Here is an 18,642-nt window from a genome sequence, read left to right as displayed (position 1 = left end):
AATGAATTTCAATCTTGAAATCCAAAATATTAATTAAGAAAAAGTAAAATCAAACATTTTCAATTAATTAAATTAATTAATTACGGTAACGTTTCTGGGCTTAATTTAGAATATTAATATACTTTTCTAAATTGATTGATACGCGATTGCATATTTCACTTGTATTTTTATCTTTATTTTTTCTGCTGATCACGCAAAATCGTACTAAGTACATATAGAATCAAAATTTTCCGATTATCCTCTACCATAATTCGGAAGATATTTCTGATCCTTGGGTCATCCTATGATTTCTGGAAATCAGATAAATTTTTTGACGAAATACAAGCTACTTTATGCGTGAGTAGTGTTTTCCAAGAATATAAATGCTGAAAGAGTCTACTTACTAGACTCATGGCTGTATGTCTTAATACAGCCAATACTGTAACCTTAAAGCTCAACATACCATAGATAAGTTATGTTGTACTAATTTTATTAAATTTTATTTTAAATGTAATTATCCCAAACTAACTACACTGCGAAATTCCCTCAATCAGCTACCCTTAGGGATCTAGCACAAATAAAAATTGCAGAATCATCATCATCTAAAGAATACGAGCCAGTTTGAAAACGTATGGCATAATTACCGCAAATGACTTTGATAACAGTTATCTAAATGCTTTTTTAGCCTTTCGGTTAAGTCCAAGTACTTTATTTTTCATTTATCTATCGTATAAACTTAAAAAACATATTAGAGGTAAAGATTCTTAGAAATTCATGTTCTACAAAATATAAAAATTTAATTCAAAATTTTCACAAAAATTACAAAAAAATTTAAAAATTCATAGTTATGTTTAATCGATTTTTGCATCTAGAGATTTGCCTGTTTATTATGCTCAATGATGTATTGAAATGCGTCGTAAAGGAATTTGAGAGTTAATTCTGTGATGAATAAAGGGATAAGAACTTATTAATGACTAAATTTAGTTTTTATTAATTCTTTATTTAGGAACAAAAGAAATATTCTCTCGATAAAAGCGAGTGTCTTAATTTCCTTTTATGTTAGGACACCGGTCGTACATAAAAATGCATGTAGATAGATATGCCTTCTGTGTTAAAAAAGATAGTTAAATTATTTTCGGTTTAAAGTTTATATTAAAATACTATTTAAATTAGATAATCAAAAGGTTTTTTTTAAATTGTTAGAAAAAACCGAAAAAATAACATAATATACTCGTATATGTTAAAATATATTAAAATAATTTTGTAATTAGATAAATAAAAAAACGTATCATGGCAGTATGAAGGTCTCAATTGTTATATTTCCACATACATGTACATAACAATTGAGATCTTCATACTGACATGACGGATAACGTTTACATTATTTTCTACCTTTTGACGATCAGTTGTTAAATTTATAATTTTTTTTTTTTAAATTCAAGTAAGTGTAATTAATGATATGTGAAGTAAATAATTATAATTATAACACATCAATGTTCCTGAGGCTGGATTACTAATTCAAAAGCGCTGGAACTTACCATTAAAGATTGTTGGTAAGTGGAAACTGTTGAATAAATAAATTGTATATCAATACCGACGAGCCATGATTAATAAAATTAAAAATTTTAATACATAACGAAACGATAACAGATATCAACCTGAAAACACCTATTAACAATGATATTATATTGCTTAGTTATAAAACCTGAGTTTTGACCAGAGTTTTCCTGCAATTTTTAACGATTGTAATACTAACCTATATTATTTCAGCTAAATTTTAGTTACGTTAAATACTACATCATGGACAGTGAAAAAGGAGAAAAATATTTTGAAAATATTTGAAAAATGTACATGAAAAAAATTAAATGTGCAGACAAAGAGAAAAATGTAGTTGTAATGAGAGGAGTTAACGAAAATGGAAATTTAATCAGAAAAATTTTAAATAGGAATTATAATTGATTAGAATTTTTTAAAGTTCATAAATTATCAGTAGAAGGTAAACAAAAAGAAACTATGAAAAAGAGAAATGACTGTGGACGATCTAAAAAGAAACAGAAGCTACCAAAACCAGAAAATCTTTGCTGGGAACAGAGGAGAAAAAAATTGACGTTGAGAAAGGGAGGCAGATAAACTATACTATGATGATATATGATTTAACAAAATTGCATTAATTAAGAAAATATCTTCATAATATAAAATATTTTTGAAAAAGAAAATTAACATCAATCACGTAAAATATTACTATATTTTATTAATCACTATTACATAATTACATGCGTGTGAGCGCGCGTGCATGGGTTTTTACATCTTCAAAAGAATTGTAGTTCGAATAAAATTATAAATATGTAATAAATAATTCTTTTATTGTGATAAATGGAATACGTTTTATTAGATTCAAAAGGCAAAAATGATAAATTGTTTCATTTTGTAAATTCTTAAAAGATTTTTTTTTCACATTTCATTCATTCATTACCGTCGGTCGTACAACCAATTTCCTCTCCGTAACTTACATCATTCCATTATTGCTACACAACGTAATTTTCAGAGCCATTCCTTTCGTAATACTGAAAATCCCCTATTAGTGACAGGGATTTGTAATAAAATCCTTATACCTTAATACTCTTTTTTTTTTCTTCTTTTACTAGCTTTTTATTATTTCCTCTTGCTTTATATTATAAATACCATAATACATTTTTTCATTCTTTGATGTTATTATGAGAGAAAATTCCACTAAAAATAAAATCTATTACTAATAGATAAAATCTATATTTATTTATTTATTTATTATTTAACAGTTATTCAACTTGTTTGATGCACACCTTTCCAGTTGTTTCTACTGTAAATAGATAGATTTATTAACTGTACATACCTGATAACTCCAACAAAACACAATAGATACAATTTGTTTTTCCAATAAAAAGAGTACTGTAGATTTCCAAATGAATTCATATTTTACGTCTTTAGGTTTGACAAATTTTTCTTCGTTGGATAAGAGGAAAAGTTTTTATGGGCACTATGTGGTCTCGAACCCCACAGTAGTGTAGAATTCACCTTTGGGGGCTTACCCTCTAAAACTGCTCTCCCTCTACAATATGGGATACTGAGCCCACCGTAGTATTATCACAGCAATTCAATTGTATTATGTCCTGAGGATTTTTTACATTCTATTTTTTTTTTACCTAGACTTTGGGCCAGGCTGCTTCATATGAACACAGCCCCAAGGTAGACTTAGAGGGAATTATTCACTCCTGGACTTCATTCGCCATCTCTGTTCGGATGATCTTAACCAACATCGTGGACACTGGATGCCAAGATCGTTCGGTCTGCTATATAGTACCAGTGAGTTTCTCTAGAGTAGACATGCCGAATTTTTTACGGCATACTTCCCTATGTTGTGTAAGAATCGATCGGAAATGAACACCGTTTGGTTTTCGGTATTCTCCTTTCCGCAGTAAACACATTCGGTGGATGCCTCAGAGTTCGCGTGAATAGGTATACCTTAAAACACCTGTGAACGGTAAAGAAGGTGGTCAACTCATACCTAAGTTCCCTGTGTTTTCGAAACAGCTATTATTGAATGGTAGGAGAATTAGTCTGTAAGTCCATCTAAATTTATGTTTGAAACATATAAAATGTGCCAGCGAAAGGTTCTTTTTTTTTCTGTTTAGCCTCCGAAACCACCGGAAGGTATTACGTCAGAAGATGAATGAGGGTGATATGTATGAATGTAAATCAAGTTTAGTCTTGTCCAGTCTCAGGTCGACCGTTCCATAACCCACCTGATTGGTCTAGTGGCGAACGTGTCTTCCCAAATCAGCTGATTTGGAAATCGATAGTTCCAGCGTTCAATTCCTAGTAAAATCAATTATTTTTACACGGATTTGAATACTAGATCGTAGGTACCGGTGTTCTTTGGTGGTTGGATTTCAATTAACTACAAATCTCAGGAATGATCGAACTGAGACTGTACAAAACTACTCTTCATTTACACTCATACATATCATCCTCATTTATTCTCTGAAGTATTATCTGAACGGTAATTACCAGAGGTTAGACAGGAAAAAGAAAGAAAGGTCGACCGTTCCTGACATGTGTGGTTAATTGCAACCCAACCACCAAAAAACACCACGATCTAGTACTCAAATCCGTATATCCAGCGAAAGGTTAGATTAGCGAAACCTAATCTGTCCTCCGTGGCAAACAGACCTCTGTATCTCTATTTTCTGACTCCCGATTCGATCAGCCATCACCTGGGGAAAAACATTATAAGTGATAAATGTACACACAATAAAAATTTATTAATTTTTACTTATAGAAAATAAATTTCAAATTAATCGCTTATGTATACATTTATTTGTAAATGAAATAAGCAATTTTATTTTGTAAACATACATGTAGCTATTCGTTTTTAAATTTATTTATTTATATTTTTTGTTAAATTTATTTGTTTTATTATTGTATTTCAGTATTTTTTGTTTCATTTAGTGAATTATTAACCCGCAATTTTTTTCATTAATGGTTAATTTTTTTTGTAACAGTAAAATTTTAATATTAGTTTAATACATACCCTAACTGAAATGATTAATAATAAAAAATTTGGAATACATTTTAATACAATGCTATTATAAATTAATGACAGAAAATTACTTTAAAAATAGGTATATTTTATTAAAAAATGAAGATAATCTTACAGGATCTAGAACGTATGATGGCAACCAGTAGAACTGTTGTTATCAAAACTAGAATTTTTAACGTATTAAAAGAAACTTATTCTCGAGGGAAAAATTTTAATCTAAGACAAAAAAGTGATGGATAAAACTAGTGATTTCGATAAAATGCCATTTGAAGAAAGATTCGTTCTTTATATTTTTTAAACGAGCTTCCTACGCTCGATAAAGTTTTAAAAGTTGTTAAAAAGGTTAAAGACTTTTCAACTTTTTTATCGCTACTCTTTATCGTGTTATAAAAAAATAATCTTTTTTTATATTTAAAAAGAAAGATTCATATTTTTACTAGGTACAGTATTTTATTTGATTTCTCATAAACGAGATAATGTGATGTACCACGCTGAGTATTGTTACCGAGATCAAGAGCAGAGACCGTCATTAACCAAGTAACATTTTTATTTAAGTAACAATTTATAAAACATACATTTATGACAAAATATTTACACGTTAACTTAGGAGTCCTTTGATTACAAGAAATCTGTTAAATAATCGTCATATACATATTTTCTTGCCATCTCATTCATTAGACATCAATTGATTTTAAACTGGGATTGTCTTTAATTTCAAATAAATCTACTCTTATAATAAGTTATATTTTATCATTTTTAGCAGTTTTCCTTCAATATACATAGTACTAGATTCCGCCGTAATCAAAACAAAGATAAATAATAAAAATAAGGTGAATGAAATATTTATCCCTTTGCAAAAAGAAATAGTTTTTTTTTATACAGAAAGTTAAACTAGGAAAACCACATTTTTTGTTAGAAGTAAAAATTTTAGGACCCAACTATTGCAGCTCTAGATTAATTAAAGAATTTTTTATTACTTAGAAAAGACCCATTTCATAGCAATCGCACTATGTACAGTAAATTACAATCCTGTTATACGCTATTTAAGAAAATAAATGTTTTGTTAATGATGCTAAATAATGGCCTTAAAAACATTTTAAATCGACTCATTTATTTTTACGCTTATTTGATGCATAAACAACAATGAAAAATAAATATTCTAGAATACTGAATGTTAAGTAACGATAAAGGAGAATTATATAATGCTGGGATCGTAGAAATTGTAGTAGATATTTATCTTTATTATCACTTAATCACAAAGAATTATCCTCACTTTCATCTTGTAATTACGAGAAATACATTTCTTGACGATTTTTTTATCCAATCATCTAGTATTTCTAACCAAGCCGCAATAACCACTCAAAAATCTATATCAAAGTCGGTATTATAATTTTACCAGATAACGTGACGTGTAGCCACTCAGTTTGAATAATGTTTACGATTTTAAATAGCCAGTTTACGCAGATAGCTAGAGGTTGAAGAATAATTTCATTCAACCAGGAATCACACTTTCCAGCAAAAAGTCTACGCTTTATATTCATAGGTTGTATGACCCTTAAAACTCTCCATTACGTGGACAGAAGGTTTTCGTAGTAAAGCGCCTGGTCGACGATCCCAGACGCATTTATTTCTGTCCAGTACTAATTAATTATTCATTCATATCTTTCTTTATTCTTGTACAACAACATCGGGTGGAAAATATTAATCATTCGGTAGATGTTTTTTTTTTAGTAATTACATACGGGGATAATTCTTTCCTGTCCAAAAGTATTGTCAACATCACTGAACAACATTGTTTTTCGTAACCAGTAGTGCGTATCTGAACATTTTGTACCTACACTTTTAATATTTGTTGTTGATGACAGATTTTCAATTAGATCTAAGGAATAACTCGTAACTTTTCTGCAACAATTAATGAATGAACACGTTATCTTTTTTCACTCACTCTGTAGTTCTGCTTTACATTTTTTACACAATGAACGGTCGTTGTCACTATGAAAACTGATCATAAAATGATTTTACAATGATTGTTGAAAATTTTTTTGTATGAAATAAGGTTAGCTTATATATGAGAAAATGGAAAAGATATCTTCCGATAAGTCTATCGCCACTACGTACATAAATTTTCTAATGCCTGTAATTAATCATAGCCAAGATTTTTGCTTTATCTAAATCTTTTTACGAGTATTTTACTGGATCTAGATTCGTACTCAAAACAAAGTAGTTTTTATTACAATTCTGTATGGATTGACTAATATACGAGTATATTTATAAGTTTTCCCTCTCTCCACCGAATCGGATTCCACAGTGAAGCATAACACAATCCGGGGGAGTGTCCTTTTATAAGCCGGGTGGAACTTATGTATTAATGCCTGTCTCTAACTCCCAGAGTTGGGTTACCAGGCTCGAATATGTCGTTCCTGTCCCCCAGTATTGGAGCCGGGACTCGGTCTTTATGCCTTGTTTGCCTTAAACGAGAACACCCAAAGGAGCATTCTCGCCGGGAACACGGTCTTTTCTACAAGAGGACAAGAGAGTCCCTGTGCCTCAATATTTATAAGTACATCATCATCAATATTAAAAAAATTCATGTACGACACGCAGGCTATTATTCTAAACATCATGGTGCGCGTTTTACAAGGGTGCATTCGGTACATCAACTTAACTGTTTTGGTAATGCAAATATATTTTAGAATTACGTTATTCCAAATGTGTAAAGTAATTTACACATGTATTACAAATGTATTACTTATATATTACATGTATCTTATGTACATGTAATACATAAGATTTATTATTGTACAGTTTCTAATAATAACTTTTACGGCTTTGTTTGTATATTACAATGTAAATAATTTTTATTGTAAAAATATATTTTCCAAAATAAATTTCGAAGCTTAAAAATTTCTGTTTTAAAACGTTTTGTTATTATTTGTGTTTTAATAACAATAAACATATATTTATATCATATATTAAGGCGTAGTAGCGTGTACATGTAGTTGTGAATTGTCCTAGATCTTTTATCTTCTGTTCATGTTACACTGATTGTACGGACGATTGTTATCAAAGTGGCAAACGGGTTATAGTAACAAACGCGAATACTCAGACCACAGTTCTTAGCAATTCATGAAATCTGTAATTATCTATAAGGTACGAGCTTATTACCACTACATCAGTTCTTGATGACGAAGTTAAGTTTCTTACTCTGCTATACTTCGTAGAACTTTATAGTTTCTCATAACATATGAAATACAAACACAATTGTTTATAAAATAATAAATACCTGAAATAATTATTGTTTAAATAATTTAATTATTTAAAGAAGTAATAGAACTTATTCGTAATATTTTCTAAGAGATATTATAACAATACAAAAAAATAAGAATGTAAATGATCAAGAACAAATAGAAGATAAAATAAATTAAAAACAAATATTGTTAAAAAAAAATGTTAAATAGCCGGACTTTTATTAGAATAACTGAAGTTTTATAAGAGAAGAAATAAAAAGAATATACATTTTTTATTTTCAAATGCTTACAACTCGAGAAGTACTGAACTTAAAATAATTTGACTAAGCTTATTAAGGAATAAGTGACATTTTAATTAAAAACTGATGGATTCTTTTATCTTTTTACAAAAGTAATTTATTCTTGAGATAACGGGCATCGTCTGCTTTGATCATTTTACCCTATCAGAATTGACATTTTTAGCGTATGAAAAATTTCATTTCTGACAAAAAAACCGGGTTTCCAGGATTTGAACTCAGGAACTCCGGATGAAACGCTGAGACGCTACCACTCCGCCACAGACTGAAACATATGTGATAATAAAGAGAGTCACTTATTTTAACTTAACTTTTATTTCTAAAAAATAGCTATGTCTGTATGTCTTGAAGGTTATATGAATAACGTAAAGAGGTAAAAAGTCTTTTTCACCAATCGGCGCATGAATACTAATTTTTTTATTTATTTGCGATGGATATTTCTTTCATTTAATACATAGTATTAAAAACAAAAAGTATTTAATGTATTAAAAACAGCACATTAACTAGATTGTTTGGCAGATACATCATATTAGCAAACAAATATATTAACAAAACATTAGAAAATTCGGTTCGTTAGTCAAATGTTTATAAATCGAACTTTTTACTTCCTTGTTCGAAGTAAAGGATCGCGAAATCTTTCGGTTTTCAGATTTCAACGGAATTATCCATTTTGACCACCCCTGAATCCATTTTGTCTAGTTTCGGCATGACGTCTGTCCGTACGTACGTATGTATGTTGCACAACTCAAAAACGATTAGCCGTAGGATGTTGAAATTTTGGATTTAGGACTGTTGTAACTTCTAGTTGTGCACCTCTCCTTTTGATTACAATCGACTGAACCAAAAGTGTTCAAAAAAGCCCAAAATCCAAAAGAATTTGAATTTTGGACGTTTTCTTAACTGCAGTAATAATCCCTCATTGAGAGGTCATCAACGATATAAAATAAGTAGTATTTATTTCATTGGTTCCAGAGTTATAGCCAAATGAAATATTTGATCTTACAAGGCACATCGGTTCGAATTGGACTTCATCTCTTTTTTTTTCAAATTTAAATACATTGATTTATTAATCATTATTAACCTCTGATTGTAAAAAAAAATGTTTACGTTGGATAATAATAAAAAAGAACGTGTATATGTAATTTAATAGGCGTACAAGGAAGTCATGTGATGCCCACATCATTTTTTTTCTAATAACCTAAAATAAATAAAGTCACACAGGATTAATTTAAATAGAGTTAATAAACATAGGAATATAATTACATGACTGCCCCAAAAAAATGAGAGTATTGTATTTAGGGTGTATGTACTCGTATGTATGTTTTTTCTACCGTAGAACCTCAACCGCTAAACCGATTTAGATGTAAAACCCTGCGCTGCAGTCCTTACGTTACCAGTACTGTCATAGGTTATATAAATAATAATTATATATGTTTAAAAAAAAAATCATATGATTTTTTGACGGGCAGTATGATCGATCATGTTAGCATGTTCTTTGTTCTTTCTCTTATTTTTTTGGTGTTGCTTCATCTTACTTATTGTTTTAAAACATTTAAGAAAAAAAATCATAAGATTTTTTTTTACGGGCAGTATGTTCGATCATGTAAGTACAATATCGCTATTGTACTTGCATTATCGATGCAAGTACAATACACAAAACTTATTTATGCGGCTGCCCAAAAAGGAGTATAATGTAATTAGGGTTTACGTATGTTTGTCCCACGGTAACAGTTCAACGGTTGAACCGATATATATATGACCCCGCGTTGGAATCCTTACGTTATTGTGTGTCATAGGCACTCATTTTTTTTTTGTTTCTGGGCGAAAAACGCCTGGGTGTTATCATCGCCCGGAATTTTACTAATAAAAGGGTAAAATAACTCCAAAATAATAAATTATAGAAGGTGTAAACGTAATATTAATCGTATAATAAAATTTTCTATTAAAAGAAGCCAAGAAGGCAAAATAAAACTCAAGACTAATACCACAGACGAAGCTGATAAAATATAAAAGTTAAAACAATTGAATAAAGAAACTATATAAAATTCCGATGGGTTGTGGAAAAGTCCCCTCCCCGGATAGTAAAATTTAATACATAGAACCAAAAAAATCAAAATTGAAAGTAAAGGTTAAAATTATTTTTAAAAAAACTCTTTTTATTGAAAACATATATGATAAATAAACTCTTTGCAGTAACCTGGTACTATGCAAAAAGAGAAACATTCGGTCCAAAATTCCGTTATTATTGCACAAGATATCACGGATGTTTCTAGGTATATTAAACTATGTCATAGGCACTCATGATATATATGCTATATATATATATATATATGTGTGTTTAAATAAATTTAAACAATTTGAAAAAATATACTATTTACAAAATTGTGTTCGGCACGCTCTTTAATTATCCTGTATTAGTAATTATCCTAATTAAGGAACAATGGTGTTTTTGGCAATCGTGATTTTTTATTTCTTTCAAAATTACGTCAAACGGATTTTTTTTTACGAACTTTATAATTGAAGATAATGTAGGGGGTAAAATAAAATAAAATAATGTAGGGAGTAAATAAAAATAGCCTTACTTTTTTAGGCCATCACTCACTTTAAATATTTTAGAAAAATCTACCTCTCATCTGGTATTTAATTTTAAATTATATTTTACATTGGTAATTTACAAATCTGTAAACAATGTTATTATTATTTATTCATTCTTTATATTTTATTATCGTAATGAGGAACGATTTGGAATAAAAAAAACATACATACCTTTTAATTTATTTTCCTATTATACAAAAGTAACTTATACATCGTGAATGTATTCATTTCTACTTTTCTTATATTTTTAACGTAAATAAAATATAAAATTTCTCAGTTCACAATAAATATCGAGTGAATAATATAATGGTGCAGAAAGTTTTGAAGAATACTGTTTGAAATTTGTCGATATACAATAAATGTTTCAATATATCAAAATACATTTTACGAACTACATTCCATCAATTTTAGAAATATCTAAAATGTTTATTGCACGTGAAGAGCGCATAACAAAAAACAAATATAAAAATATACTACTGCAAACTTTCAATGAATATGAAGATTACGTTTTTATTAGTTAATTTAGAAATATTGAAACTTACTACAAACTAAGGAATTGAATGCTATTACTAATTTAAAATGTCGTAAAAAATGTTCATTAACTATTATCTCAAAAAGCAAAGAGAAAACAATACCAACACAAACTGCTTATTGTTAATGCTAAACAAATTTCAAAATATAATTTTTACTTTATAAAGATGATATATAAATAATTATGATTTTTTAGTTTAAAAAATATAGCGGACAATATCCATACAAAATTACGACTGAGTTGCATATTTTAGAAAGTTTGTTCTCGATTGCTTACTGGAAGCCCGAAAGTAGATTACTATTCTGATAACCATAAAACTGATGATCCAAATTTTACCAGAACATTGATAAAAAAATAATAATTGGTTATCAGATGGAACAATATTAATTTTAATAAATTACACCAGTCTGCATTTTAAAATTTATTGTCAGATGATTTTTTTTTTTAAAAGAGGTGTTTTTACATTATTTTTAATGATGATTTCAAGAATAATATTAATTTTTACCTATCACGTCAGGATTTTATTTAACAAGAGGCTTAGTTTTGTGATCACTTTAATTGATAAAATAATCAGTACATTTAAACATTATTATACATAGATATTTTTTTCTTACAAATATGTTTACTAAATGTTATTGATAAAATTTATTAAAAATTGTCTTAATATTTTAAGAGCAGTGGGAACAGAAAGGTTCATTAATTTACAAATTTTCTGTTCAAATGGCTTCCTTCTTCTCCTTTCTTTGTACCGACCTTATGTAACATCCAGCAATAGTCGGTCATCATCCCTTTAAATCAATATTTTCCATCTCCCTTATATCTTGGTGAAACCTTGCTCTTCACTAAAATTAAGATTTTCTGGAAAACAGTCGATGTGTGAGTGCAGAAAGTGAATTAATACTCATTCTACAACCAAGCTTCTTGAAGTTTTCCAACATCGTGTTAATAATTTCCTTATAAGTGAGATCTTTTTTTATTTCCCAGAAAATGCTCAGTAAGAGATCTAAAGGAAAACCAGGCATCTTTTCCTCTTCCACTCATTGTATTCTGAAAATCTTTGTCTTCATCAATTTGCGGATTTGAGGTCCAACAAAAATTTCAGTTTTCAATTTTTCTGGTATTATGAAAAGAAATTTCATTGATAGGTATTGAAAGCAGGCCCAATCTTTTGTAGTGCTGTTACAAACTGCTTCATTAAGTCCAATTTTATGTGTAATGGTGGAAGTAACACTTTGTTTCGGCCAACCAGCGGTTCATGCAAAATATTTGCAACCAGGAACTAATTGCTTTCTTTCTGGCCAAACTCTCACATTCTAATTTTACTTTCCTTTGCCCAACTATCCCACTTACATGAAAAGCAAGAATCATCATTATATTTGTGTATCTAATTAGTTGACCTAATAGTCCTATTACTTTGAAGTCACCACAGATTAACCTACTGTGTTTCTCATGTTGAATATTTTTTAGCAATACCTTCACGTTTGGAAATGTTTCTTTCATTGTAACTGAATGGGCTACAGGGAATGATGCGTATACATTTCCATTATGAAGTAATTCGTCTTTAATACTTCTTTTCGATGAGTCAACAAAAAGCCTCCAAAGGAAACTGAGAATTAAGATGATGCCATCCTCACCGCCATCTCCTCTGGCTCCTTCTCGCGCTCTCCTGTTCCTTCCCCCTCTACTGTTCTAATCCAGACAGGGGCATCGTACAACAAAATCGAGTTGGCGACATGGACATAAAGTTTCCTTTTGGATGCATGCGTCGTTGATCAGCTGTTGTAATTTTACTGCCAACTTTGAAATAATAACTTTTCAAAAATTTATTGTATTTCTGCCATTAATAAAAAAAATATTATATAAGAAATTTTTTATTCATTTATTACTATTTTACAATTTTTCTGTAATTTCCAGTTTTTTATTTTAATTTTTAACAGAAATTTTTAACAGTTAATTTTGTTTTTACAAATTTTTTACATCACAAAAAAATTGTTGTTTTTATTTACATTAAATAATTTCTTTTCTGGCAGATGTAGCAATATTGTTTCCAAATAAAATTCGAATTTTTCTAACTTTTCTTTGTTTCATTGAACTTATCTTACATCATTTTGTTCAGAATTAAACTTTCTATAAAATTTGTAAAAATTTTTATTACCCATTTAACAAAGTTAGTGTACGTCAATCGTTAAAAAACTGGGTGTTTTTTACCCCAAGTTATTGGTTTTCACCCGAAATTTTCTCAAAAACTGCTACACAGTTTTTATTTTATTTAATTTTTCAGGGTAAAAATAATTTGAAATTGTGCCCCTTAATTAATGTCCTTATAATTTCAGTACGAACTCATTTCACCGGGGTAACTGAAATCCGAGAAAAATCTTCCACTAGCCGTAACTCGTAAACGAAGCTTTTTAGGATATATGTTTATCTGAACTTTTTTTATTATTCTCATGATTAGAATAAGTTGTAAAAGTCCTGGAAGAACTTCGTGATACACTCTGTACATATACACGGTTACCTGTATTACTATCATTTTTTTTATTTTAAGTGCCCTTACTCATTAATCAATAATAAAAAAATGCAGTATCATGCACTGAAATTGCATATATCTAGAATTAAAAATATCATCATTATGACCAAAGAAATACCAACCCGAGGAAAGAGTCTCTCCGATTTTCCTCGAGAGACATAAAGAGCTCTTCTGAGGAAACAATCGACATGAGACTTTTTATGTTGTCATTCTCTTAAATGTTACGTTTATCTTCGGTGATTTATCTCAATGTTTATCTTTAACTGATAGTTAAAGATTTCTTTATTAAATGATTAAATATTTAACAATAATTAAAAAAAAAGTAATATACCATTTTTAATAATATCGAAATTTTCAGTAAGTAAGAAAAACGATCATCAACATAAAACAATTTTTATCACTCAAAATTAAATACATTTTGCTATGTCACGGTACATTTTAACCTTCCTTCCTACAGACGCACACGCGTTCACTGAGAAATTTATATTACATTTTACTACCATTTATTACATTAATTCGCAAATAAAGTCTCGTTTTATGGTATGTTTGTCCGTTTAAAACTTCTTATATGAGATTTCTGCCTCTTCTAGTACTTATACAATTTACACTAATTAACACATAAACATTCGCGCGCGCACGTACGTATTATATACACATACGAAGTGTTCTATTATATAAACTCATCGAGCAGTAAAATTTTCTTCACTTACTGTTAAATTTTAATTAACGTTTATAATACAACATTATAAAACGTAATAATAACCCCTTAACGGTATTTAAACAAATTAAAGATTTTCTTACAATATAAAAAGAAATACTTATACTTATTTAATTTAAATGGAATGTATTGTTTTTTTTTTTAATCTAATCATCTAATTTATTTTTTAATAAAAAAAAATTTAAATCTACAATCATATAACATAAAAAACAACCATTAAAAATTTACTGTTGGTAGCTTAGTTACAATTGTTTAATCTGGATAAATGCATATCTCTCTTCTGTTATTGTTCTCATTTAAAATTTAAATTCTATTAAACGTCTAAAAAGTCTTCATTTAATACAAAGTTCATGCTTGAATATCAGTAAAATATGATTACAGAAACTCCAACCGATATTACAACCGTAATATTTTGAAATCCACTTAAAGCATAAACTGAACAATATCCATTTTTACACAGACGCACGCGAGACACACATACACACACACAAACACATAAAGAGTTTTAGGAAGAGTAACAAAGATGGAGAGAGAGAGATAAAGAGAAGAGATTAACTGCTTACCTGTACTGTAGGAAGCAGAGTTACATCATAGGGGTTGTCTATTTTTATTTAACCACTACATTGCAATAAAGGAAAAAAGAAGATAGACTAAAAGAAAGATAGAAAAAGAGAAAAAATATATCTGTTTGTGTGTGTGCGCGCGCAAGAAAAGAAGAACAATTTAAATTTTTCTATCGTTAAGAAATGATTAGGTTATAAATTATTTCTACTCAGATACCATTAGTGGAAGCAGTTACTTATCCTTCATAATTCCAAAGTTAAATCTTTTAAAGCTAAAATAAAGAATTTTTTAAAATTTATTTTCATATTCTTATTGTTGAAAGTGGGCGTGTGTTAGGAGCTTATAACTTCATTAAAATCATATTTAACTGATAAATATTAATTGTCAGTTAGCAACTAAATCAGAATAATCGTAAATCGAGCATGAAACAATAGTTACACGGAATATTGGCACAATTATGATCAAGAATAGCAAGCATCTATTATGTGAAACGGAACCTTCCACAGAATACACACTAAAAATATTATTAATAAAACTCTTTGAAAACTATACAAAGATATATTTTTTACCCTAAACATCGTCTTTCAATTTAAATTATCGAACGTAATGATCAGCTTCAGTCTGTTATAAATTGTACAAACTTGTTTATTTACAATTCACTTGCTATAATATTGATAGCAATTATAGTTTGTGAAAATTTGAAAGATCTTTCTAAAAATGTCATTAATTTGTAACGTAAAAAAAAGCAAGGATTGGCTTTACGGTCAGCTTGACAGTGTTTTGATTCCTTTCAAAATATGACGTAATACATTCAAACCTAAATCTAAAGGTAAGGTAGTAATTTTTTCAAATTTAATTTTCTTGATGGAGCTACAGGGATGGAAAAAGTTTTCAATCTTACTAGCAGAAAAATTGTAAAAGAGTTATTAAAAAATATACACATTAATGTATATAGATAACGTAAAGAAAGTACATAATTACCAGTCTTGTAATTATCAAGAAGTTCGTTAGAACTTCGCCGGTAAGATTCCGCAGAACTGGACGGCACGACGAAGTTAACGAAATATGTATACAGTTTTAAACATGAGCTAATCTAAAAGTGAAATAAAAATGGGGATAAAATTAAAAAATAGCATGAAAACATTATATTTCAGTTCAATTAGATTTGTAACAAAGAATACTTTCAAAAAATACCTTGATTTTTGTTAGACAACGGTTTTTCATCCATTTGATGAACCGCGGGACTCGAATATGCCACTTTTTCCTAAAAAAGGTGGTTTTACGAATCGCGCCGCTATGTAGCAGTACTTGATAGTACTAGATAGCGTACAAAACTTAATAATGTACTTGAAATAATAACATTTTAAAGAAAATATACTACAGCTTGTTTTAATAGTAAATGCTCTTATGTAAATGAAACTACTGAAGATGAACATTTTTTTTAATTCCCATCATTTCATTAAAGAAAAATAAAAGTATTAGTATACAAGAGATTATAGCTGCTAATAAAACACAAAAAAAAAACGAGTAGTAGGAAAGTGATGCAAATGTGGCAACAAAAATTTGTTACAAAAAACAAAAATAAAAAAAAACGTTCATTTAATAATAATATAAAAAGTGTGTCCACGGATACTGTAGAAATCGAGGGTAACACTTACAAAGTAGTAAGTGCAATATTACATCACTGATCTTCGATTCGTAAAGGTCATTAAAGAAGTACCAAAAGTAACACTACCTATATAAACACTAACACTATATATATATATATATATATATATATATATATATATATATATATATATATATATCAATCAATAACGAGGAAGAGGGTTTTTTTTTGGTCAGGATAAACAAAAAAAACTACTCGATCAACCCCAACCAAATTTTAACCCATGTTTCTTGGTATAACTGAAAAGATTTATAGATATATTTCATCTCGAAAAATCTCGAAGAACCAACCAATCGATTGCTTTTAAATTTTCGGGATGCATGTGTGTTATTTTACTAGTTTTATTAAAAAAGGAAAAATATGGTATGAAGTGAATGATATGACTATCAACAACAAAAAAAATTTGTCAAGATATTCAATAAATGTATATTTTTTTGTTCCAGAAAGACAATAAATTTTAAAAATAAATCCATAGGATAACAATCAGTAATTCATAAAAAAAAATCTAATAAAACGCAGTGATATTAAAAAAATTAGTGAAATTGTAAACCGTACGGTAAGAGTCTCGCAGATATCATTTCTTCCTCTCAAAAAATAAAAATTTCTGTAATATAAATAAAACTGTTTTTAACAAAATGATACTGTTATCTAAAAAGGTAAGACTACTACATTTCTATTATCAAAATCTGTTATTAATTTACTATTTTGTTTTAAAAAAATATATGTTTAATATATGTAATAGACAATAGATATGCAATAATAGATAATAAACAATGTTTAAGCGTTCCATATAGTAAGCAAAAAAATAGAAAAATCTCTTACAAAACTCTTACTGACTCAATTTGATCTATATGTACATATCACTTTTAAAGAAATAATACAATTCTTATGATTATTCGTTGTATAATAAACGAATTCGGGCCGGTAAAAACTTTTTTACAAATTTTACTCTTTTTTGCTTATTATATGGAACGCTTAAACATTGTTTATTATTTATTATTGTCTATTACATGTATTGTTTTTAAACAAAATTCTAAATTAATAACAGTTTTTGGTAATAGAAATGGTGTAGTGTCTACACTACACCTTTTTTATAATAGCATCATTTTGATAAAAATAGTTTTATTTATATTACAGAAAGTTTTGTTTTTTGAGCGGAAGAAATTATATCTGCGAGACTCTTACTGTACGGTTTATAATTTCATTGTAATTTTTTTGGATTAGTTACACAGTACATTTACACCGTGCATTTACGCACATTTCGTGAAAATTTAGCAACATAGTTGCAAATTTTGTTTCTTTTTTATAGTCCAGTAATAACAAACTCAACAGCTAAATTACATTCACCTTATTAAGATCAATTTTATTTTTCAGCAAAAGCTTTATTACGATTACAAACAAAATTTGTATTTCTCATACTAAAGGTTAATTTCAACTCTTTTAGCTCTTTATTTTTTAAGTTTTATGTTAATTCTCACTTAGATCAATTAATTACAGTAACCGTGTATATTTTCCTATACAAAAACATTTCGTAATCAAATATCTATTATAATAAATATGTATTTTGTGGGTTTGTGATTATGAAATTTTATCCATGGCCATTGATTTACATTTAAAGGAAATGTAATGATATGAAAAAGACGCCTATTAAGCAGTATGAGCGTTAGTTAACTTTAAAATGATAAAAACAAAAATATGTTATAAGAATTTTATAGAAAAATGTAGATTAAAAAATTTACACTAACATATTTTTTTTTTCAGGCACAAAGGTTTCCTGAAAGACTGTCCGAACGGCCTTTTAACAGAACAGGTAAATGCTTAATTCCTTTTTCATACTCTAGTTCGTGAAATGAAAGTATTAGAAAAAGTAAGAAAGATATGATTTATATATAATTATGCAAAATTTGTGAATACGGATAGCCCTAGTGACTATTTCGT

The 18,642-nt window shown here is 28.5% G+C and overlaps 1 protein-coding gene across 1 annotated transcript in view; it reads left to right on the top strand.

Annotated features, from left to right (window-relative positions):
• LOC142329213 (frequenin-2-like) overlaps positions 1-18,642 on the top strand; it is a 179,652-nt gene that overhangs the window by 12,692 nt on the left and 148,318 nt on the right. The window contains exon 3 of the mRNA XM_075373618.1: positions 18,466-18,514. Within this exon, the coding sequence (XP_075229733.1) occupies positions 18,466-18,514 (49 nt within the window). The remainder of the gene's footprint in view (positions 1-18,465; positions 18,515-18,642) is intronic.

This window comes from Lycorma delicatula, chromosome 8, assembly GCF_047948215.1.
Source record: "Lycorma delicatula isolate Av1 chromosome 8, ASM4794821v1, whole genome shotgun sequence".
Lineage (NCBI taxonomy): Eukaryota > Metazoa > Arthropoda > Insecta > Hemiptera > Fulgoridae > Lycorma > Lycorma delicatula.
Note: the sequence above shows the minus strand (reverse complement) of the source record. Positions and strands in the feature narration are given on the sequence as shown.